Here is a 23,322-nt window from a genome sequence, read left to right on the forward strand (position 1 = left end):
GCAGCAATTAAAACATCAGCATGTTATCAGCACTCTTCTCATCCTAATCCAAAACATAGCACCCTACCAGCTACTAGGAGGGAAAATAACTGTCCTAACTGAAACCAGGACAACCACAAACAGCCAAACAGGCACATGAAGAAAGCAAGGGAGCAAGGAAGGATCTCACCAATATCCCTGCTCTCTGCAGCTATGGGCACCAAGTAAAAATCCCCACGTGTGGCCAGGAAATAGTGTACACCACCAAGGACAGCTTAATATTTATCATTACACTTAGATTGTACAAGTGTACCCCTAGAGAATGCTCTTTCCAGACAAAAGCTTTATAAAGATGTTGAGGGGCTTCATTGCCACTGATCGCAGTGTGGTTCACAAACAAGCTTTAGCCAAACTCCTGTCAGCTTCCTGCACTGAGGCAAACGTGAAGGAGGCCAGAAAAGAGGGGAGCTAGAGTGAGCAAGGCAGGGAATGACAGCATACCCAGCAGGATGCACGGCCGGCCCTTGGAGGATGGAGGAGAGGAAAACGGGCAGAGTTCACCCATAGTGTTAGCTGAAGGGGAGGAAATGGAAGGAATTGGAGATAAGGTCAAGATTGCCGAACTGGAAAACTGCCAGCAGTGGGAGAGAAGGGAGGCAGTGGGAAGAAAAAGGATGTGTGTTTTATCCAGCAGGAAAACAGCTGAGATGACATTTAGGGGAGGGGGAATCAGAGATGGGAGACTGGAAGAAGGGCAGGAGGGCAGGATGGAGGAGGAAATCTCAGGAAGTCAGCATTAAGGCAGTAGCTGAAATCACAAAGATAGAAGAGATTTCTCATGCCTAAAGCAGACACATTTGGAAAACGGGGTAAGGACTACCACGGTTGCACCCCAGGACTCTCCCTCAGCTCCTGAGGACCTCCACCACTGCAGCACCCCGTGCCCTTCCTGTTCCTCAGAGCTGACGCTTCCACAGCCATGGGAACACGCCTGACTCAGCACCCTGACAGACAATAATAGCAAGGTTCATCTGGTTACATCCTACAGAGCAGGAATTGTCCATATGGGCAAAACGTGATACCAAGTGTTTGGGGGCATGCATCACTCTCAATTTCTTCTCCTTGCTTGGTTTTGTCAGACGTGCACTCTCTATACTAGATGTCCGGGGTTTTTCCACTCGCTAGGCTTTCAGAGAGCTCGGTAGCTCAGAGACGGTTCGCTCTTCATCCTCCAACACATGGCTGGGATGTCACATAATTGTTTAAATGAACGGCACTAAAAGACAGCTCAGAACTCGTGGAAAAGGACAGCAAAAAATATTTATAATAAGGCTGTTGAGAAATACAATCTTGGCTGTTTTTCTCATTTACTTCTGCTGAAGCTGAACCACCTAATGAGAGGCTGAGTCATTTCAAAAGGCAAAGTTTCTTATTCTCTGTGGCCTCAAGCAGCTTTGGAGTTGCTCCAGGTTTAAAACAGCAGAGATGAAACTGGAAGTTAGGTCATTTAACTCACCAGTTACATGAGGAATTTGTTATTTAAAAAGAAAACTAGTGTACATCTCCATCGGGGCTTCAAATGCTCACCTTGGTAGAATTACAGGGCGCACCTCCTTCTGTTTCAGCCACGGTTACACTGCCAAAAGAAGGCTGCCCAGTGGGGAGAGCACCAGCCTGCGAGTGGCTGTCTCTAAGAGCTCATTATTCCCACATCAGCGCCCTCCCCAGCTCGCCAGCCTTACAGTGCAGGTGCCCAACCACAAGTCTGGTAAAGAAGCGCAGTTCTGTGTGAGACCCTCGCAGAACCCTCCCAGCAGAGCCCAGCCTGCTGGGCTGGCAATTCAAGCCCGATGGCTGGGAGGAGATGCACAGTCCAGCTGTACCGTTAACAGGCTCAGAAAAGAGGAGGAACCCTGCAGTCTCTCACGTCAGAGGACCCTTCCAGCAGCATGCTGTGCACAGGAGATAAATCTTGCAGTTCTCTGCCTGCTACGAATTACGCACGACCTGGTGGCAGCCTCAAACCCAAAGCAGAAAACAAACTGGATAGAAGCAGCCCCAGCGCGCTGCCCCTGCCCGGAGCCCGAAAAGGATCACTGAAGCAACAGCGCTGGTGTCAGAAGGAAAACCCAAAAGACTACAAATACTGCCAAAGATCCTTTTTAATCTGACACCACAAAAATGAGGAGCAGAGGCCTGAAGTGCAGCTGCTGGAGAACATCTGCGGCTGCTGCGCATCGAGGCACGATGGCACTGCCATCAGACCACGCTGCATAATGAGGCCGTGCTGGCTCCGTCTAGCTGCGTGGGATGTGGTCCAGCACAGATGCTGAAAGGCCCCGCGGTCGATGCTCCATTCTTCCTACGTATTTGGAGGAACAAAATTAATAAGAGTGTAACAGCGCATGCTGGGAACTCCCGATAATGGCACACCTCCACAGAGGCAAAATAAGGCTTAAAATATGAACGTTTCGTAATAATAATGGGAATACTCCGGAATCCAAGAAGAAAAGAGTCTAACTGGGGACGACAGGTGTCTGTTCTTTTATAGGTTTTGGTTTGGAAATCTCAAAGAGGAACAATGAAATTCCGATAAACAATTTCTCCTTGATTCCTCCAGGGATCTGAAAAGACACAAGACCTTGGTCCTGACATCAGTTTTCAATCTCCTTCTCCTCAATTATATTCTGTGCTTTAATGACATCCTCTCCTATCTCAGCTCCAAGAGAGCTATTCCTGCTCTTCAGAAAGGCTGCAAAAAGAGAGCTAAGTTTCAAAACCCAGAGGAAAGTGGCATGCTGACTGTGCTCCACTAGCAGCCACAGCCCGGGCACTGAGACCCGAAGTGGGGCATGTGAACAAACATCAGTGCTTCAAACCTCACATCTTCTTCTTCTTTTAATTTTTGTCCATGATTTCCAAAAACAAGCAGACGTTTAGGGTTCAAATGCGATTAAACACACCGCAATGTTCTAATGGCGTACCTCAGACAATGTTACAGCTAAATGGAATCATATTAGAAGTTTTTATTGCCGAGACAGAACAAGGAAAATTACATTATAGGCAGGCCCTGCCAGATAACTCGCAATAAAATTCCCAGGCACAAAGATTTATCTCACGGTGGCTTTGTTTGCAGCCTACTTACCCAGGTTTGAATTAAGGTTGGGCCCTTCTTTAGCTCTCATCACCATCCAGGCGCTGCACATCAATCAAGGTGCCCACGCTGCTCTGTAAATTGGGAACCGCTGAGGGACAAGTAAGCAGTGAGGCAATGGTAACATGCCCACAGCCACGTGGGACGCAGGTGGCAGAGGCAGGCAGAGCACGGAAAGTCTTCTCTGCCTGCCCCAGCCCTGGGCGTGTGATGCTCTGGGGCTTTGCATCCCTTCCTCCACTGCTGTGCAGCTGCAGAGAGGTTAACAGCTCAAAAAAAGTGAGCGTGCTGTCTGGCTACAAATCAGGCTGATTTCACTCTCCCTTCCTTTAAGGCCCCTTCCCTCCCTCCTGCATCTTCTTGTGCCCCTGGTGCTGTGCCTTGCTCTCAGAGGGGTCCACACTGACGGCACCCTGGCTCCTGGCTGGCTGCAAGGGGGACATTTCCTTCTTGAAATGACCAGCACTGGTTCCTCTGCAAACCACGCTGCCAAGTGCTGTATGCCTGAGCACAGGACACCCTCAGCACAGCCAGGGAGCACTCAGCTCTGCTGCGTGCCCAGTCTGCCTGGCAGATGATCCAAAGGCACGGTGACACTTGGTTATTACCATTATGAGCCTACTGTGCAGAAAGCCTGCCGGCATCCAGTCCTAACCAACCGGCCCCTCCTTGTGCACAGAAGTGGCTGCGTGGTCCCGCATTCCCAGAGCCCCACTCTGTGTGGGACTGTGAATGGTCGGACACCCTGCCGCCAGAGACGTGAGCAGAGACGAGTGGGACGCAGGCAGAAAGACACCAGCTTCCCAGCACAACGCCGTCCCGCTGGTCCTGGCCACCAGCGGGAGTGAACGCAGGAGTCACCAGTGCTCCCCATTAGCATCTTCCCTATCAAATGGAGGGGCTTTATTGCAGATGCTAATCTCCTTCAGCATGACTTAATTTGCTCCCTTTAATCACGGAAAGCAGCTGGTCACGGAGACGCTCAAATCCATGAATTAACCGCAGGACCCGCACAGGAGCCGGGCTCCGCCCGCACAGCGCAGCCGTCCCGTCAGACAGCGTGCATCTGCAGGGCCTCCGCCGAGCTCACGGAAATCTGCTTCAGTAACCCGAAGTGCTTACACGGCCCTTTGGATTAATGGAGAAATGATTTAACTGCTTCGTCGCTTTCTGAGCACAAACATCGGGGACAAAACAACAGCCGTCCTCCCCGGCAGGCAGGGCACCCCGCTCGCTGCAGGGGCTGTGCCGGGGCACCAAGGGGAAGGGAGGCTTTCAGCGCCTGCCGAGACAGAATAAACAAAGCTAGGACATTGTTTGCAACCGGGTCGCAACTACAAACAGGAAGGGCGTCTGTTATCAGCCCCACACGAACGGTGGGTCGCAGCTCCAGCCCCGGGAAACTCCTCGGTGCCTGCGAGCTTCTGAGACAGCTTCCTCCGGCTGCGGATACGAAGGGAGAGCAGTTGTCCTTTGGTGTATGCCGTCAAAAAGCACCACTGCCATCTTCAGCTGCCCCCCAGGCTATGAAATTATTCCCACCATGACAGATTCGGAGCACTTTCAGCCCGTAACCACCTGACAGAAACAAACAGGAGTGCTCTGGACAGAACTAGCCCACGCTGCGCCCACGGACGCAGTGCACTAACTGCAGCTGACTCACAGGGGCACTGTCAGCACAACTATTTGGAGAGGTGCTGGCTCTCAGCAGAGGAACATCAAGCACACTGGATTTCAGAAGGAAGCAGCGGGTATTTTTAAGACTTCCCTGACTTTGAAGCACATCCCCTGGTCTGGGGATGGCCCAGCTGGAAACGTCCACGTGGGCGGAGGACGGCGTGCAGATGCCAGTTGTCCCCAAGGCCACAACTCTCCCCAGGTCTCCACCTCCGCTTGGCTGCTCTGGCCATTGCTGGTGAAGCAGCCTGCTCCGAGGTTTTGGGGCGTGAGGGTCTGCAGCAGAGCCCTTGTATTTAGCCCAGACCCACTGACAGCCCCACACTTAACACCCATGGCAATGAAGGTGAGAATGAAGAGCAGAGGATCAGAACACTAATTGTTCCCACCCCTCGCAGTTACCTGTACCGGTCGGTGGCTGACGGATATGGACCGTCAGCGCCTCTTTTGCCCATCAAATCCCCAAACTTTGTCATTGCCCAACTTTGTGCTGGTTGGCTGCAGTGGGCAAACAAGCCACCCACTGCTCAGAGACCCCACAACAGCAGCTGATGACGGGCGGCTGCCTTTCAAAATGCATTGGCTTGCTCTCAGCCACTCGCAATACACTCTGAAGTTTCACAAAGGCCCTCCCCGGGCTGCGAATTTCTGCCTCTCTCCCCACAAACCTTTCATTTTTATTTTCCCTCCCGCAGCCTATTGCTGCAGCGGCAGAAGGGCCGCCGTGAATTTCTGCCTTTGTCTGCTCCGCGGCAGCAGCGCGGCAGTGCCGGCGGTGCCAGCGGGAAGGAGCTGCCTCCTGCCATTGTTTCCCCGCGCCCACAAAGGCAGCCTGGCCGCAGGGAGGGCGATCGGTGGCCCCAGCGGGGTGTCCTCCTCTGGCACACCCAGCAGGAGCAGCAAAACTCACAGGGCTCCGGGTGCTGCCGCTGGCCACCAGCCCTGGTGTGATGGGAGCTGTCGATTTTGGCTGTTTCAAACCTGGTTTTAAAAGCCAGGCTGGCTCTAAGAAGCCAGTCCAGTTCTCCTCCCGGAGGTGAATGGATTTACTCCCACGCGAGCCATGGGAGGGATGAGCAAACCTGCCCCGGGTGCCCCCCGCCGGGACCAGGCTTGGGCCACAGCCACATTTCCCTCTGCTCTCTGCTGATGCCAGGCTGGTGCAGGATAAATTTGGTAATGCCCCTGCAGGGAGCTGAGCGAGAGAGACTGAGTCATTTTCTTGCTGCTGCTCTGCCCTAACCCTTGTATCAGAGAGGACCAAGACCACCGTAGCTCCAGCTGGAAGAAGACAGGACTGGCAGTGTGCTGGGTTCAGGCGCTGCGTGCCCTCGCACCACCTCCCCTCGCCGCCTCTGCCGCAGGCTCAGCAGACAGCCGGCACGTCAGCCGAGGAGTCTCCCGTCACCCATTTCCACCCCATCTCACGGCTTCTCTTTACACCTACACACCACAAACATTTGGGTTTGTTTTTATCAGAACGTACGTGCCATATGGTAAACGGAATACGCTCTCCACGAGCGTCTTTGCAAAGCTACAAAACGTGGCCGGTGGCGACGGGGGAAGACAAGGGCAGGAGCCAAGCACGCCAGAGGAGCAGAGGCGAGCAGAAACATGGTGCTCCAGCCAGGCAGCCTGAGCTCAGCCCCAGACCCAGGCTTTGCTTTTTGGAGGAAACAGTCGCTGGAGAAAATGCAATGGGAGGCAGGGATGGAGCCCAGGATGGAGCTCCCCTCCGCCGAGTGCCTCCACCTCTCTGCTACGGCACCACACTTGTCCTGCTCACCTGTGCTTCCCTGCGGACCTCCCAGGTCTTGTTTTGGGATAGATCTAGGAAGGAGGAAGGTACTGTCTCTTCCCAGCCTGGCCTCCAGTCTCAAGCAGACTCCTGAGAGATGCAGGGTGGGATACCTGGGGGGAGCAAATCTCACTTTTCTTCAGGAGGTACTTACAGCAGGGACTGCTAGGGTGGGCAATGGCAACATCACCTCTGTCTTCTTGAAAGAAGGAGATTTGCTCAGCCCTCGCAAAGCATACCCACAGGCACTTTTCCCTGGGGACTCAGAGCTCAGGACCTGGGATGACCATAGATGCCTTCCTCCAGCCCCATCCTCCCGCACTGGCGGGGGCTCCTGCCCCTCAGCAAGGGATCACGCACAAAGCTAGCGCAGTGCCAACTCCACACAAAACCTTAGGAAGGGGAAGGCAATATTTATTTGAACCCAAAGCGACACCACTGACACCCCCACACCTACAAACGCACTCACCTAAAGGTGCGTGTCCACGTGGTGTGGTCTGACACTGGGGACAGGGCCACCAGCTAGCGAGTCCCAGTGACAGCTCTGGCATTCCTCTTACTGATGGCAGAGAACTGGTGTTTTTTGCACTGATTTTTTACAGCCTTCACGAGTCAGTGGTTATTATGGGCTGATCTTTATCTCAGAGTCCTGCTTACTCACCCCCCATAAACCCCATGAAGCTGCTGCCTGTTGTCTCCTCTCCCTCCTTTCGGGTACCTTATCTAAGCCTTCCCCCAGAACAGCAGGCAGCGCGATGGCACATCCCCTGTAACCCCGCCGCCACTCCCCCCTTATCAGGGAATGAGTCTTCCAGCGACGAGCCAGCTGTGCTGTGCCCTTATCAAAGCACGGACCTCCTGGTCCTGATGCAAACCACACATCCCCCGGTGTTTGCCCAGTTGTTTGCTGTCAGTTGTGTCTCTGGTTATCAGCACGGGCCATTCCCGCATGCCTCGCTCAAGCATTCCTCCTGGTGTGTTCACGCACACATTTCCATCCCTAGCCCTAATGTTTCATTGCAGACCTCCGCAGTTATTCCCACCAAGGGCAGGATTCCTATTACAAATCACACCAACACTGCTGCTAGGTTTTAAGTCTAAGCCAGCCAGGCTAGCTCCAGCTGTTAGTAAAAGGCTGGTTCACCTTTAACGGTGTTTCAGGCCAATGCGGATAAACGGCTCCTCACAATGGCTTAGGAGCTTGTCAAGGTGAAGGCACCTCCAGCCACAGCACGGGCTGCCTCCGGGCTGCCTTCCCGTGCTGGGCACCAAGACGTGCCTGGCACGGCCGCGGGGCGGCGGGCAGGACTGTGGACTGCTGCAGGGGCTGTGCGTTTGTGCAGGCTGCCACAGCACCCAACAAGAGGCAGACGCCAAAAGGAGCGGAGAAACAACAGGGACACAAGCTGTGGGCCATGCCGCAGCCCCAGCACTCATCCTCAGCTTTGCTTAGAGATCTCCCACAGTCCAGAAACCAGCAACCGAGATTCTACCTCTTAGTAAATGAACTGCTGAAATGTGACCATTAGTAACAAATTAGCAGCCTTGCTGCTGTGGATGGGGAATTTCCTTGTCCCCCATACGTTCCCCCCCACGTCGGGATCGTACCCAGCAATTATTAGATGTGCACAACAGGTTAAGCACTGAGTAAGGTAACTTTACAGAGAGCGCAATCCCACCTCCCAGTCTTCATTCATCACTAGATTAATGATGGAGAAAGCCTGTGAGAGAAACAACTCTACAGCAATGCTGTAGTGTTCCAAAAATTAACTACTGCCTTTTAGGAGGCATCCCTGGAGGATCCTGGAGCACTTAGTGCTGTTTAACTTAGTGATAAAGAAATGCCTGAAAACCATGCTATGGGGTGGGTGATTTCCCACCCAGTCCCTTTGAGGGAAATACTGAGGTACGGAGAGGTGAAAGAAACTACACGTGTTCACGGGAGGATAGTCCCTCCACGACGGCAGACAGGGATCCCGGTCCTGATTCACAGAACCATGCTGAGAGGGGTCCTCTTCCCCTGCAAATGCCAATTGCCTGAAACTGCCATTTTTCTTCTAAAATTCTCAGTGTTAGCGAAATGTAACTTTCATCTCAGTAACCAGAGGTGAGACCATATGAATGGGCAATCTAGGCTCCTTAGACAGTGCCAACAAACAGAACTTCAGGTCAGTACCTCCCCATGGTATTGTTACAAACTCCAGACTCTGAGCTGGACGAGTTTCCAGGACAGGCTGAGCATCACCTTCTCTGCACTCCCTAGCCACAGACCTGAGACTCCCCTGTAGCAAACGGCTCCCTGCGGTAAATCAGAGGGCTCCTAACTGGAGTGTGATAACTCACCCCAAGTGCTGTCCCATCCACATGACACAGCCGTGAAGAAAACATACATGGGTGAAAAAATCTGTTTCAGGTACCACAGAGAACCAAAGTACAAAGACAAAGCAATAGCCCAGGTTAACAAAGGAAAGCACGAGTTCTCCAAGGATGCCGTGGGACCATTTCCATCAGTGGCACCCCGACACCTAGCTGGCTGGTGGATCCTCAGCAGTACAACACTTAGAGGTAGCCCAAAGTCAGCTCCTGTGCCTGGGACATCACTGCACTCAACGATGAGTTGGTCTGGGGGCTGCTGGTGATGGGAAGGGTCAAGCCACCCCAACCTGCTTGCCTTGGAGCCTGTCCCTTTCCTTGCAATGGCCTGGGAACTAAGGCCTGGGACTTCTACTGGATATTTGGTAACTGCGGCACACCACAGAACAAATCTGTAATTCTCTGCCTGAATGAACAGCCAGAGCATCTGCACAGACTGCAATTGTGAGTGTCGTCTGATTCTGTGTCCTGAGCACGCTCTGGTGTCCATGATCCAGGATTCATTAGAGAAAACAAACGGTTTCATTAACTGAGGTACGTCAGGGCCGTGGAGAAATGGAGTGATACCTGTGTGCAAACCCAGAGACAGTGAGGGATGTACTGAGTAACTTCCCCACATAGTTGCACGGACAGAGACAATGATGAAACCCTGCAGACGTGACAGGTGCGGAGCCGACACCGATTGTCCGCCATCACTCACCCGAATGAAGCCTGTACACACACAGAGGAACGATTTCGCACAAACTCATGCCTGCTGTCAAAAAAAGCTGCAGAAAAAGGCAGGTATGTCTAAGCGCCCACTTTCTGGGAGGTGCCTGAGATACTCAGAGAAATCTGCAGGGATTTGCGATCGTTCTCTTTCATCACAAAAACAACGTATCTTATCAAGCCCCAAAACAAAGGCATTTTGGTATGAATAGAGCAGAGCAGGCAGAGCAGGCTCCCCCCAGCCTCCTCATACAAGGGAAGTGAAGCAAAATGCCCCAGAGCAGCTCTACAGGGAAGGCATTTCCCAGGCCAAACCCCCTGTGCCCTCCTTGTGAAGTATCCTGGCTGCTGCATGGGGAACAAAGAAGAGGATATTCAGCCTTCCATTTCATGTACGTGGTTTTGCCTTGGTGCTGGTTTTTGGTTTTGGCTGGAGGTCCTCCATTCATTCTGGGCTCTCCTTTCACACTGCATGGAGTTTTATCTACATAATCTTTCTTAAATTATTCCTTTCCCCACGTCATTTACAACTCTAAAAGGAACGCTAAACATAGAGAAAAAGAGCAGGCAGCCAAGGTACAATTGTCACCAGCACAGGTGGTGTCCCAGGCACTTGGGCAAACATCTGGAAGACAGTCATCTGTGCGCTGCGGGACCGCGGGGAGGAGCCCCGGCAGCAGCACGGCATTTGTCTTTCGCAAGAGCCTTCTCTGCCTCTAACCAAGATTATTCTGTCATGTGAGAAGAAGCAACACAGGCAAATCTCAGGAAACATAAACCTCATTTGTGCTACAGGAGAACCTGAAATGAAAAGTCCTAAGAACTTAATCACTGCAGCAATCCTGACTACATGTTGTCAGACTCTTGGCACAACATTTTTTGCGTCACCCAAGAGTGGCTTCTTGACAGCAGGCATAAAGGGCATTTATGAACAAGGAGCGGCAGGTATAACAAGGCTCACCCTTGCATTAAAATACACACAACAGTGACTGTCAGTTAGCCAAAAAACCTGCACAGGGAAGTTAATGATCCAAAATGTTCGGAGGTAAAACTCAGTGTTTCCAGGGGCTCCCCTTCCTTCAAACAGCTGCAACTTTCAGCTGGGTTTATTTTGTAGACCACTGGTTTCAGGGCGAGCTGCCCCCTTAATCTCTGTGTGCAGCCCCATCGTTCTCTGCCCACTTCCCAGGAAAGCTACAATTCTTGTCTGTATAGGCAAGGAAAAGGATCTTACGTTTTGCAGGGCATCTTGATACTGTGGCAGGGAGGACAGCTGTGACTCGGAGTGGTACGGGGATAACCCTTTCCTCAGAGTCCTCAGATCCCCAGTGCTGGACTGCTGCAATGACAAAGACAGAAAATAGGACAGTCTGTATTAGCAAGAAGAAGGAAAGCTGTGTCCCTTCTGCTGGATTAGCTTTCCCACAACCATTTCTTTACTGTGAGCATTCCGTAACTTCTCCCTGCAACAGCAGTTAAAGTGACCATTAGTAATAAAACGCTCTTCCCATGCCCACACCTGGAGAAAGCATTTGCAAGCAGCTGGAAGTTAACCTCTCAAGGTCTACTCCATTAAATGATACAGCGAGAAGGCATTTTTTATTTACCTGCATTCATACATGTTAGTTAAAAGCATTTGTTAAGATGCAAATGAAAACATAGTTTTCCACCTCCAGATTAAAGTCAAATCAGTAAAATAAATCCATCAGGAGACGTTTTCTAGATCTTTTTCAAACAATGTCAGCTATTGCAATCACCTGCAGGTGAACAGCAATGAGTCTGTAAATAGTGCTGGTGTAACTCACCTAAGCTTGCAATAGGTGTGTGGAAGTAACAGTTTCTTACTTGGCTATCGGTTAGTGTGCACCCACAAGCCTTAAAGGGAGTCATGTAAATAAAGGTAATCTATGTGACTCGACAAACCACGGAGATAAATGTAATCAATCGTAGGCACTCAAAGGAAGCGGCAGCACTGGGTGTAAGGAGAACCTTAATCACCTCAGGACAAAATTTCTGCCTCGTGTTACTTGTTCTCTCATTCTGTCATTCCAAAATAGGACAGTCTTAGAAAGAGAAGAGTTCTTCCTTTATGAAAGTACACCCATAAAAAGCCAATATACAAGTAGCCAGAATCAAGGGCCTGGGAGAAGATCGTATCTTTTTATTAGCAATAAATATCCTCATTAACTTTACATATTTTTAAGAGTATAAAGCAATGCACTGTCTTTCATTTTAAAGCTATAAAATCATGATCTTTTAGATTTTTATGTTCCATTAAGGCTTCTGACTTGCATCTGCCGCAGAAATGATGTTTTCCACTTCAAAAGAACCAAAGAAAAACCACTGGTGCAATAAAATTTAACGGGAAGTCTCATAAATCAGCTCAACTGTATATAAAAAAACCCTCAGTGACCCCAAAGGCCTGACCATAACCGAGACTTCAGGGAGTGTGGCTGCGCACAGATCTCAGAAATACGGAGAGTTCATTTCTGTTCCTTGCTCCCGCTTTACAGAGAAGAATGAGTGCATTCAGACTGGATACATCATTTTCCATCAGTGTCAAAAACATTTTCTCGTCGCCATGTGTTCAGCCTTTGTCTTAGTTCAAAATGCTGTATTCTGGAGAAAAAAAAAACACCCTGTGTGACCCAGTGTGTTCACAACCATTCCGGCCCACTCGGCCTATCGACTTTCATTTTACAAGCTGTGAAGGGAAAGACAGTCTTCAAGAAAGTCGTCATGAGAAATGGATGCTAGTCCTGCATCATCTATCTGTTGGGAGCTGCTGTATCTCAGAGTCGAGCGATGTGGAATGGCTTCAGCACAGCGGATTGCTGGGATTCCCTTGGATTTACAAGGTGGCATCGGAGAGGATCACGGCCTACGTTTCGTTTGCATTCCACAACAATCAGAAACTGAAGGGTTTGAAGAAGGAGATTACTTGTTCTGTAGCTAAAAAGTGACAGGTACAAAACTGAGCACCAGCATAAATCCTTTCAGAGGATGGTTGGAAGGTCAGAATGGAAGATGATGACAAGGTCTTTATTCTCCTGGCCTTGCCCCAGACCTGTGACGTGCAGGGGTCTGTTGGTGGTTACACTGAAAGGATTTTAACCTGGCTGGTTCTGCTTCCACTGCCCTGCTGCATACAACTGCCTCTTCATTGGTGTACATGTGGGGGGGAGCAGAGACCTCCCAGAGAGGTCCTGACCCTCTGCTACCCACCCCTTCAGCATGTCATTCCGGGAGCTGATGGACCCTTCCCTGCCACCTGTGACAAATGGGCCCTTGCATGGGCAAGGGAAAAGCAGAAGAAAAGAGCACGGCCAAAATGCGGGGCTGGAGCTGTGTGCTGGAGCCCCCTGAAGTCAGAGACCTCCTCACAGGCTGTGCTCTGTAAGGACGAGCACTTCATCCATGTTCAGAGCCCTGGGTTCATCCACATCGCTTCAGACTTCTGCAAACGGCGCTGGGACAGGCAGCGTGCCACGTGTTTGTGGGGAACTGGGTGTGCAGAAACGGACATCAGAAAGAGATCAGGTGGACAGTTCTTCCTGTTCTCCAGAAACTTCTTCTCTTGCCCCAGGAATCTCCATGGGTTGGCCTGTGTTGGACATAGCATGTGCTTCATCACGCTACAAGTTGTCCTTGCAGAAGTCAAAATGCCTTGCCCACCAGAGGAGGGAAGGACGCTGATGCTACGGCTGGTCAGCGCACAACACTACAGCGGCTATAAATACACTGGTTTAAACTGATTTAATTTAACTGACCTATGCTCCAGCCTGGAGCAAGAGTCTGCATTAATTTCAATTTGGCTTAAATTGGTTCAAATTGTGTTGGTAAATACACTGACACAGTCAAACCCCTGCTCTTACAAGTGTTTATAATGGATTAGTTCAATCGCTTTTTTAAAACAAATCCCATTTAAGACAGTGCACTTGTGTGTGACATAACTATTGTTAGGCTGTTTCAGTGACTGCTGCTGACGAATCTGATCTAATGCATTCAATTTGATGGAAAGATTCCCACTGAGTTCAACGAACATGAAAACAAGCCCTTAATTAAAGAAAAGAAAGAAAAAAAAAAAAAAAAAAAAAAAAAGAGGGGGAGGGGGGAAACACAATCCAAAACAAAGAAATCTAAGAAACAAAACTGTGGGACAGAGATATACCCGAAACAGGAATTAGATGTTCTGGGTATGGGGTGGGCTTGGTAGAATCAAGAATCATCATCATCTGCCAGTACTTATAAGGTATCTGTGTTGGAGATGACCAAAGAACTACTTTGTCCTACTGTTGTCGGTAGGAAGGCCAGTCCCTTTCATGAGCACTCCACTCAATGCAGTTTTACTTCTACACTTTCTACAATTTGTTTCAAATCACATCTTACTCTAAGTAATTTCTACAACAGCCCAGCAATCACAGTTCTGCACTGTTTATTTTTCTTGCACTAAAACCAAAAGTGCATTTTTTTGCCATAGAAGGAAAATTGCTTTTCCTTTCTTTTTTAAATTAAAATGGTAGTGGTGCATATTCACCAGACCTCCCTAAACATTTACACCTTTGTTGGGCTTGGTATCAGTGTTGGAGCTAAGCAGAAAAAGAAAGTGAATCCCTCATTAAAAAGCAATATGACTAATGATGCATCAGAATGAGTAGCCATTACTCCACTTAAATCTAAATTAAAAATCCTGGTATTTGCATTGTCAATTCACTCACAAAATGAAATCTCTTATTACCTTACCCAATTTTCATTACTGAGATGTAAGTGGATCCCAAATTGCTTTTCTAGTCAGAATGGCATTTTAAAAAAGTACAATCGCTGATCATCTCTGTTCATCATCATTGTTGGGGATCATCTCAATTAATGTGCAACATGTCTATAGTAAGTTACCCTTCTGGTAAAATCACTTCACATTTCTGGAGTTTCAAGGAATTTATCAGCAAATAATTTCCATCTGAACTAAAATTTTCCATGGGAGAGAGCTTGAAGAGATTTGAACTTGGGGGGGAATGTTTTCTAGGCTGATGTGCAGAGAGATGAGGGACATTGAAAGAAAGGGAAACAGAAAGATCTGAGACATATTCAGTCTTGGCCTGTTCAAATTTACAACTTGCACATCCTGAAGTACCCTTGTCCCCATCAAAAGCCAAAAACTAGGCACTGTCTACTCTGGAGTAGCTCTTGCTCTTTTACTTGTGAAATTTTTTTCAAACACTTGTTTCATCCAAATGTTAAAAAAATAATTTAAAAAATGAAATGGAAAGGAAATAAACATCTCCTGCCTTTCGCAGCAGTGCAGAAATGTGAAATTTCCCTTAGGTCTACCCCAGTGCCGCTCTACGTGTTGTTGCCTCCCTTCACCAGCTGATAAAACGCCTTTGCCTTCAGCACAAACCTGCGCTGCTTGCTGCCCCTCTGACAGCTCCACAGTGGTCCTCCAGACACAATAACTCTTTATTATCTGCAAGTAATGACGTGACATTTATCACTGCATTTTTCTGCTAGGCAGAACTTGAACTGACCCCGGAATATACTGCTGTTGGACCAAAGCCTGAGATCTTTGTCAGCCCCGTTATGAAAGAAATGGACCTAAACATGCTCCTCCTGGCAGGGAAGGCAGCTTTACCTACTCGTATCAGTGAGAAAAGAGTGGGACCAAACTGTTTTTTGTAAAAATGGACTGCAAACCCAAATTTCTGTTGCTGTACAAAATGGAAGCAATTTGATGATTACCAGGGGTAGAAAGTGGTAAGCATTTTCCATATAAAACAATTTATTGTTTAATTATTTTAGTTAGAAATTAAGGTCTCGGTGCTTAACAAGTCCTACAACTACATTTTAAAAATCAGCAAACACTTGTGCCTATCAAAGCTTTCCATTCTTCCAGCAGGGAGAAGAAATGGTGGCCTCTGACTTTTTGACCTGATGTGCTGAGTGATTCAATTTGAAAATAACACAAATAACACAAGAAGATGGATGGTGTTTGTGGTATTTTAAGGTCAAGGTACTATGAAGAAACATTTATTTTTCCTTTCTGTTTCTGTCCAGTAAAGTCAGATCAGTGCTATGGCCATGTTGAACCAACTGTGAAGATAAAGCGTTGAAAACTTATGGACAAGTCAGACAAATTATCTTTTCTGTTACACTTTGGTGCTACTTCTGCTGGAAGGGAGAAAAAAGAAGGCAAGCATTTAATTCTGAAGCACTTTGATCTCACAAAACGGACTGTTCGCAACAGAAGTTAAATTCAGTAAGGGGCAGAAATTTACTTGACAGATATTTTCAGTATTTATGAAAGAGATTAGCAAAAAAAAGGAACGATTTCAGTTAGAATTATGTGCTGAAGTGACTGAGGAAAATTAAAAAGCGACACTGTCAGCTTCCAGTAATTCATGAATTAGCATTCAAAACAGGGTCGTTACATAAGTAGCCTTTAATTGAAAACACTATTTTCTCCTTTCACATAAATTGTAACAGCTGAAGGCTGAACAGAGGTTAAAAAAAAAGAAAAAAAGAATCATAAATGATCGGTTTGACTCTGTGCCCTACAGAAATATTAAAGCCTTTACTAAGAATCACAGCTTCTCCCTCCGGACCGTGGGGTCACCTTGCAGCAGTTCAGGTGTCTTCCCACAAGCATCCCGTGCCTGCACGCATCCCAGGCACCTGTGGAGGCTGGGCAGATGTGGTGATGAGCTGCTGGAGACCCACGGCCTGCTGGTGTGCAGCGGGAGCCAGAGAGACAGCCCTGCCGGCACCTGAGGACGACGTCTGAGCTCCTGAGGTGCTGCTCGTGCCTCTTCTTAGCTCATTTGTAACCTCCTGCCCTGCGAAAGCTTCCTCTCCTCATCCCCATGCCACGCGGGAGAAAACCAAGCACCAAGTCAAAGGCCAGGACTACAAAGCCTCTTCCAGCAGTAAGCACTTTTGTGTTTACCTCTGAGGAGCCCCTCAAGGAAGGCATGGAAAAACATACAGAATTAAGAGCAGGATCAACCACCCGCGAGTCACCAACAGCAGACTCCCCGGGGGGAGGTCAGTTTGGAGGCTTTAGAATCATCAGTTTTGTTCTCCTACAACACAGACCCACCAGCACTAAATTCAAGAGATCACACACACCTTAAATTTATTAACATTTTATCTCCTAATAAACATAACTTTAGAAGAAATAAGGTATCTTAACATGAAGCACAATCAAATGTAAAGCAATATTGTGATGAACTCGGTATTGGCAATAGAAGATACGTTTCTTGACACCAGTGCAGAAGATTTTGTTGGGGCAAATGAACAAGCCCCGCTGACAGCCAGCCTTTAGAGAGACAAGCAATTTCCATTTTTTAGTGGTTACTTCATTCTTTTACAAAGCACAGGATTTCCTTCCTCTCTAATTTAATCATCACAATGAAACTGGTCCCTAACAATAGGGCAAAGACATCCCATTCTGACCATGTAGGCCCATAAGGATTTGGGCTTACAGTTTGGGGAATTCTCTATATGAAAAAATGTCTATATGAAAAAAAAAAAAAAAAAAAAGTAATTCTTATTTCATATTCTAGTTATACCCCATAAATCTTGGACGGATGAAAAACCCTGCCTTTTTGATTGAGGCTTTTGATTATATATATTTGGGATCAAAAAAAGGAGGAAGGTTTTATTTCAGTTCACCAGGTTAGTCTTTATGGACTGCTGTACTGCCCAATACCTGAATTACTTGCCTGTCACTGCAGTATAAATTCTTAAACCTACCGGCAACAATTTTCTACACCATAATTGTTCCTGTAATTGAAACTGCCTCAATTTTGACACTCAACAACCCATTGTTTTCAACTGGGTAATTAAATGGAAGGTTTAGCTTGAAATCTTTTGCTCTTATTCCAAACACACGCTGGTCCTGCAGCGATTTAGCTGGAAGTACCAACTTCTCGTGTAGGTAAATGGCTTTGATTTGAAGTTGGTCAAAACTCTAGATTTTACTAACAAATGTCTTTTGCACAAGTGCAGGATTCAAATCAAAAATAATTAGAGGCATATTTAATACATTCAGATGATTAAAAAATGGAAATCGCTGACATTAGCATGTGAAAGAACAAGCAATCAGAGCCCCGAACAACCAGCACCAATTTTGAAAGGCAGCCCCCAGATCCAAAAAGCTGTTTGCGGATGCATTAGCTTTCTCTACCTTACTGAAATTTCGTGGCAAGCTGTTGCAGTCAGCCAACTAGAAGGGAACAAAAGAACATTATAAGTTAAGCCAAAAAAAAAAGATACTTTATCATCCCGGATAAATTCTATCTTTACCACAGATGACCAAAGTAAACTGTTTTTATGCAACATTTGACAGGATAATACTACTATTTGAACTTCACCCCCCTTTTCCCATATTAACGAATGAAGTCTTGCAGAACCCATTATTATCTGCACAACCATTAACATCTTATTGTCCCAGCTCTGAGCATGGTGACCCCACCTACAGCTGACTAAGTTCAGTCACCTTATGCTCACTCACAGCTGCAGATATTTTACCATACCACAGAGCTGAACGACACTATGAGAACAGTCCGTAGGAAAAACCTGGCCCAAGACCTCCTAAGTCCAGCAGAGCAATAATTTACATTGCTGAGGTAAAGCAAAGCAGAAACACATCTCCAGTAACATGAATGAGATGCTGCAATAAGTCAGCAAAAAAACTGGGCACGCTATTGCTGATCCTCACCCAGGGTGCATGAACAGAAACCAGGGTATGAAATCCTACACATCCTTGCTGTCCATGGGACTCAGCACGAAGCACACAGCCCTGAAGGACTGCTTCTTTCTGTGCCCTCGCACACGGGCAGGGCATCAGGACAGTGGCCCAGGTTTCTCATGGCCTCACTACCATATGGTAGTGGCCTTTTCAGGCAGACCTGTGCCCCAGTGACCATCTCCTACTGCACGACCTCACACAAAGGTTTCCTCTTTATCTCATTAATCAGTGTTTTAGGGTCTCATGCACCACGAAGATGAGGGATATGCAATTTCACTGTGTGAAGCTGGCTAATAATTGAATTAAGGTTCAGTAATTGCAGTTATCACTACAAGACATTCAAGCAAAAATAAGCTCAGCAAAGCACACATCTGACTTTAAGTATATGTGAAGAGTCCCATTAGCTTCAACAGCATTTATCAGGCAAGTTGGAAATTATACACATGAGAGTGCAATAAAAAAATCAAGGTATTTGATTTCTTAAGAACTTGGCAAATAAGAAAAAAAAAAGGGATGAGATTAAAACTATTTAACATCTTCCCCATAATGCAATAATATGAGGTTTCTGTAACAGGAGAGATTAAGTTCCTTTACACCGGTCCATATCCCTGTTGGACACACAGTGCATCCAGGGATTAATCCTTATTCTGGTGGCAAAGGCTTTAGAAGACTGATCTTCCGATCCCCCAGTCTCCCAATTCCCTCTCTGGTGTCCAACCAGCAGGTCACAAGTGCAGCCTCAGCCAGTTTCCAGTTGTTCTTGGGGAAGTTGAAACGGCACAGCCCAGGGACTGATGTGCAGAGCCCTTGTGCAGCAGCAGCACAGAGCCGTGAGGATGCAGGAACATCATGCCATGGCTGGACCTTGGCCATTCCCAAACACAGTGCCACAGCCGGCACCCCACTCCCAGCTATGCTCTGAATTTCCCCTCATACCATGAGCTGCATGCATGCAAGTTGGAGGGGCAAAGCAGCAGATTTCATCTGCTTTCAATGGTGAGAACTGGAATTCTGTAATACTGGGGGAGACAGCATTTTGGAAAGGCTTAATAAATATCAGGAGACAGTCAGTAAGAGACTTAGCAGATTTTGCCATGTAAAACCACTACTGGAGAAAATGTTTTATTACTGTCTCAGTGGGCTGCAAGCAATAAAAGCAGGGCAAGTTTCAAACCTCTCCATTCTCTGTAGCAACTGAGGTAGGGAGCTTTAGTGTGTTGTTAATATTCAACAACGTCCCTATCTTTTTCCTCTTGTTTTAGACCAGCAAAGAAATATCAACTCTGTAACTCATGGGAAGCTCAGATAATCAGCTCAGACTAAATTGCAGTGTATAATTATAATCACACAACTGGCAGGCTTTGCTCAAGTGAGAGCATGGGCTGGCACAGCTGAGATTCAAGCATTGCAGCCTCTAACCCAAACAGAAACGCAGCTCAACAGTTAACAAGCCAAATGGAGCTATAACCATTGACATCCAGTGTAGCCCACATCTGGTCAGTGGCTTGTAAGCAGTAAGTTCGGGAGTCTCCGACTAATGGAGCCCATCCATAGCTCATCAGCAGCAAAATCAGTCTCTTCGTTAGCAAAATCAACAGAGAAGCTATGGAATGCTGCCCCGGTTCCACCAGGCAAATAGACGTAGATGTGGATGTATTTTTATTTTTTTGTACCTTTTATTTTCCTGTCTGTACTACAGGCAAGGAGGCCAAAGGGAACCACCATATCTCCTCGCAGAAGCTTGGCCAAAGCAGTACAGACTCCCCTCAAGTTATTCCCCACATCCCATAAAATGAGGGGGCTGGGAGTCAGGAAGGCAAAGACCTAAAACCCCTTCTCATAAATCACAAAAGGTCCCCGCAGGCTTTGGTTAACACTGGGACCAAGCTGGCCAAGGACTTTGCTCTCTTTTCTCTCTCCTTTTAGAGGGTGTTCAAGGCAGGATGGAACCTCAAGGCCCTCTCTTCTGGAGGACCACTCAGATCTTCACATGACTCTGCTGACCCAGGACTTGAAAGGGGGGAAGAATCAACTAGAAGCAGTCTGATTTTTGATGAGATTGTGTGAATATTCTTCAAAAGTCTTCTGCACAGTTTTAAATTTGCATTTGTGGCTTTATGAAAAGTAAAACAAAATGGAATATTTTGTTACAAACTCATGGCTTTGGCTAAAGCCTCTTATTTTCAAAAGCAATGAACATTAGTTTCTTGTCTACACTCTCCAAGTTGTTTTCAGACTGAACATTGAATTTTTTCTTGCACTGGTCTTGAATTTCATAGAATCACAGAATCACAGAGTGGTTTGGGTTGGTAGGGACCTTAAGGATCACGCAGTCCCACCCCCCTGCCATGGGCAGGGACACCTCCCACCAGACCAGGCTGCCCAAAGCCCCATCCAGCCTGGTCTTGAACACCTCCAGGGATGGGGCATCCACAGCTGCTCTGGGAAGCCTGTGCCAGAGCCTCACCTCCCTCTGAGTGAACAATTTCTTCTGAGTATCTAATCTAAACCTACCTTCTTTTAGTTTAAAGCCATTCCCCCTTGCCCTGTCACTCCACTCCCTGACACAGAGTCCCTCCCCAGCTCTCCTGTAGGCCCCTTCAGGTACTGGCAGGGCGCAGTAAGGTCTCCCCGGAGCCTTCTCTTCTCCAGGCTGAACAAGCCCAACTCCCTCAGCCTGTCTTCACAGGAGAGGTGCTCCAGCCCCTTGGTCATCTGCATGGCCCTTCTCTGGACTCATTCGAATACGTTCATGTCCTTCTTGTGCTGGGGCCCCAGAGCTGGGTGCAGGGCTCCAGGTGGGGTCTCACAAGAGTAGAGGGGGAGAATCCTCCTCCCCCCGACCCTGCTGGCCATGCTGCTTTTGATGCAGCCCAGGATACGGTTGGCTTTCTGGGCATTCAATTTGGCATTGAACTTATTGCAAAAGTTTTTAAGCCTCCGCAGCTATTGCTTTCTTTGTCTTTGAAACCACTTTTCAGTGTCTATCAGATTGACTGATGGCTGAGAAGCTGTGTACTTTGAACCTCTCTACACATTATAAAGACACAAAATAATGCTACTTCATAGCCTGATCTAACTGTAATTAACAGCTTCTTTCCTGACCCTGTCCTCATAAACACAAAAAAGTGGAATCTGGAGAAATTATAACAAAGCTGGTTAAGCACAGGATATGACTAATCCTGCATCTCACAGCTGGAGGTTGAACTGAGCCTCATTAAACCCAATGTTCTTGCTCGCCCACAACAGAAACAAATGGGGCATGGAAGATCTTTGTGTGTGTGCACGGCTCGTTCATACTCACACTCTGCTACAGAAAGCCGGCTCCAGTCCTTTGAAAATTTTGAGTTAAGTTGCAAGAAATGATATGATAATCTTACATTCATAAGATTCAATAAGCGCTGTGTGTTTCTGCCTATCTGGTATTTGCCTTCTGTATTCAGAACTTTTTAAATTATATTTCGAAGGTTTGGGGAAGCTCTATTTCTATCTGCCAGGTGACATTCTCATAAAATCACTTATTTCCACAGTTTACAGTCCCCAGAACACACAGAGCATCATCGAGCCTTCATTACAAGTGGAAAAAGTCCATTTCTGTCATTGACTGCTTTTCAGAAGTGCTCCTACCTATGAATGGGAGGCAAGGACCAGGAGAATATTTATTTTCACAGGTAGCAGCCCAAGACCCCAATGTCCAAAGTCAACAGAACGAATTCCACTGTATCAAAAGAGTTGAAAGTATTTTGAATGCAAGTCTGAGACATCTTTGAACTGCTTTTATAAAAATGTACACGTCGAATTTGGGGGAAAACCACTGTATTCAAGAAATAGATATTGTTTACTTAAATCTCAAGTCCACTTATTTAATAGTACATTCGTTGTGTCAGTCAATCTAATCATTTTAAGTCATAAAAGAGGGAGGCGAAATGAAACACACTCACAGATTATTTTTTTTATGCCATGTTTTCTTGAAGCATCTGCTGCCACAGCTAAGGAAGCTAAACTGGGGAGGGCCTGTTAAAATTTCTTGCACTTATGTATGCAAGTGATACAATGCACTTAAATCAAATGAGGCTTAAATCAAATTTTGGAGAGCGCAGCAAAGAAAGTCTCATAAAAATATGGTGGGAGCTGTACCTCGAAATGCATGGAATTCTGTAGAAAGTATCATTATTGACTTGAAATGAGTATTTGGATGCAGACCCAAGTATGTATGTTGTTTTTGATTAATTAAAATTAGTATGCAGCTAAACATTTGCACAGTGTATAAAAACAGTAAAACAGTAACCTGGGCCTTCCGTATTCTGAATTTAAATAGAGACTAAATGCATTGGAAAGCTTTCATATCTGACTCACTGTCTATTAAAAAAAAAAAAAATCCTATTTCCCTTGTGATTCCTTAAATTAAAGCAATTACACGTATCCTCCGCACACACAAACAGCAGGCAGACTTTGGGGAAATGAGACAGGTTTGCAATCTCATTCCACTTGTGGTTAGCACATGCAGCACTGTAACGGCCCTGCCACAAACCTGTTGACCTGCAGCTCAAAGAGAGGCCCCGGAGTTCACACCTGATCCCAGCTCTGAGAGCTGAGAGAGAAGTGCACAAGCAGGGGCTGGTAATGGCAGGCTTGGCACCCACGAGGGTGATAACAACCCAACAGAGGAGCTGTGTGCGATTCCTTCCTCTCCTCCAGCCTCTGTTCCTCAGGAGGAGACCAAACTGCTAACTTAGTCGCTGTGCTGTGCACTGCTAATAGTTCCCCAGCTCTCCTGAATCCTGGGGTCCATTTTTGCCTCCTCATTTCCAGAACAATATGCCAGAAATTGCTTGCTCGGTACATGTGCCATGTGCACGTTTGCTTAAGAAGACTTCAGGCAGTCCT

The 23,322-nt window shown here is 47.3% G+C and overlaps 1 protein-coding gene across 3 annotated transcripts in view; it reads right to left on the minus strand.

Annotated features, from left to right (window-relative positions):
* Window positions 1-23,322, minus strand: part of CCDC85C (coiled-coil domain containing 85C) — a 108,516-nt gene that overhangs the window by 15,594 nt on the left and 69,600 nt on the right. For 2 of the 3 annotated variants that reach the window (XM_035328790.1, XM_035328789.1), the window contains exons 4-5: window positions 17,872-17,910; window positions 10,924-11,028 (exon numbers count right to left, since the gene is read on the minus strand). In XM_035328790.1, the coding sequence (XP_035184681.1) occupies window positions 10,924-11,028; window positions 17,872-17,910 (144 nt within the window). The remainder of the gene's footprint in view (window positions 1-10,923; window positions 11,029-17,871; window positions 17,911-23,322) is intronic. The other variant, XM_035328791.1, reaches the window with a different exon arrangement.

This window comes from Oxyura jamaicensis, chromosome 5 (genome assembly GCF_011077185.1).
Source record: "Oxyura jamaicensis isolate SHBP4307 breed ruddy duck chromosome 5, BPBGC_Ojam_1.0, whole genome shotgun sequence".
Taxonomy (NCBI): Eukaryota; Metazoa; Chordata; class Aves; order Anseriformes; family Anatidae; genus Oxyura; species Oxyura jamaicensis.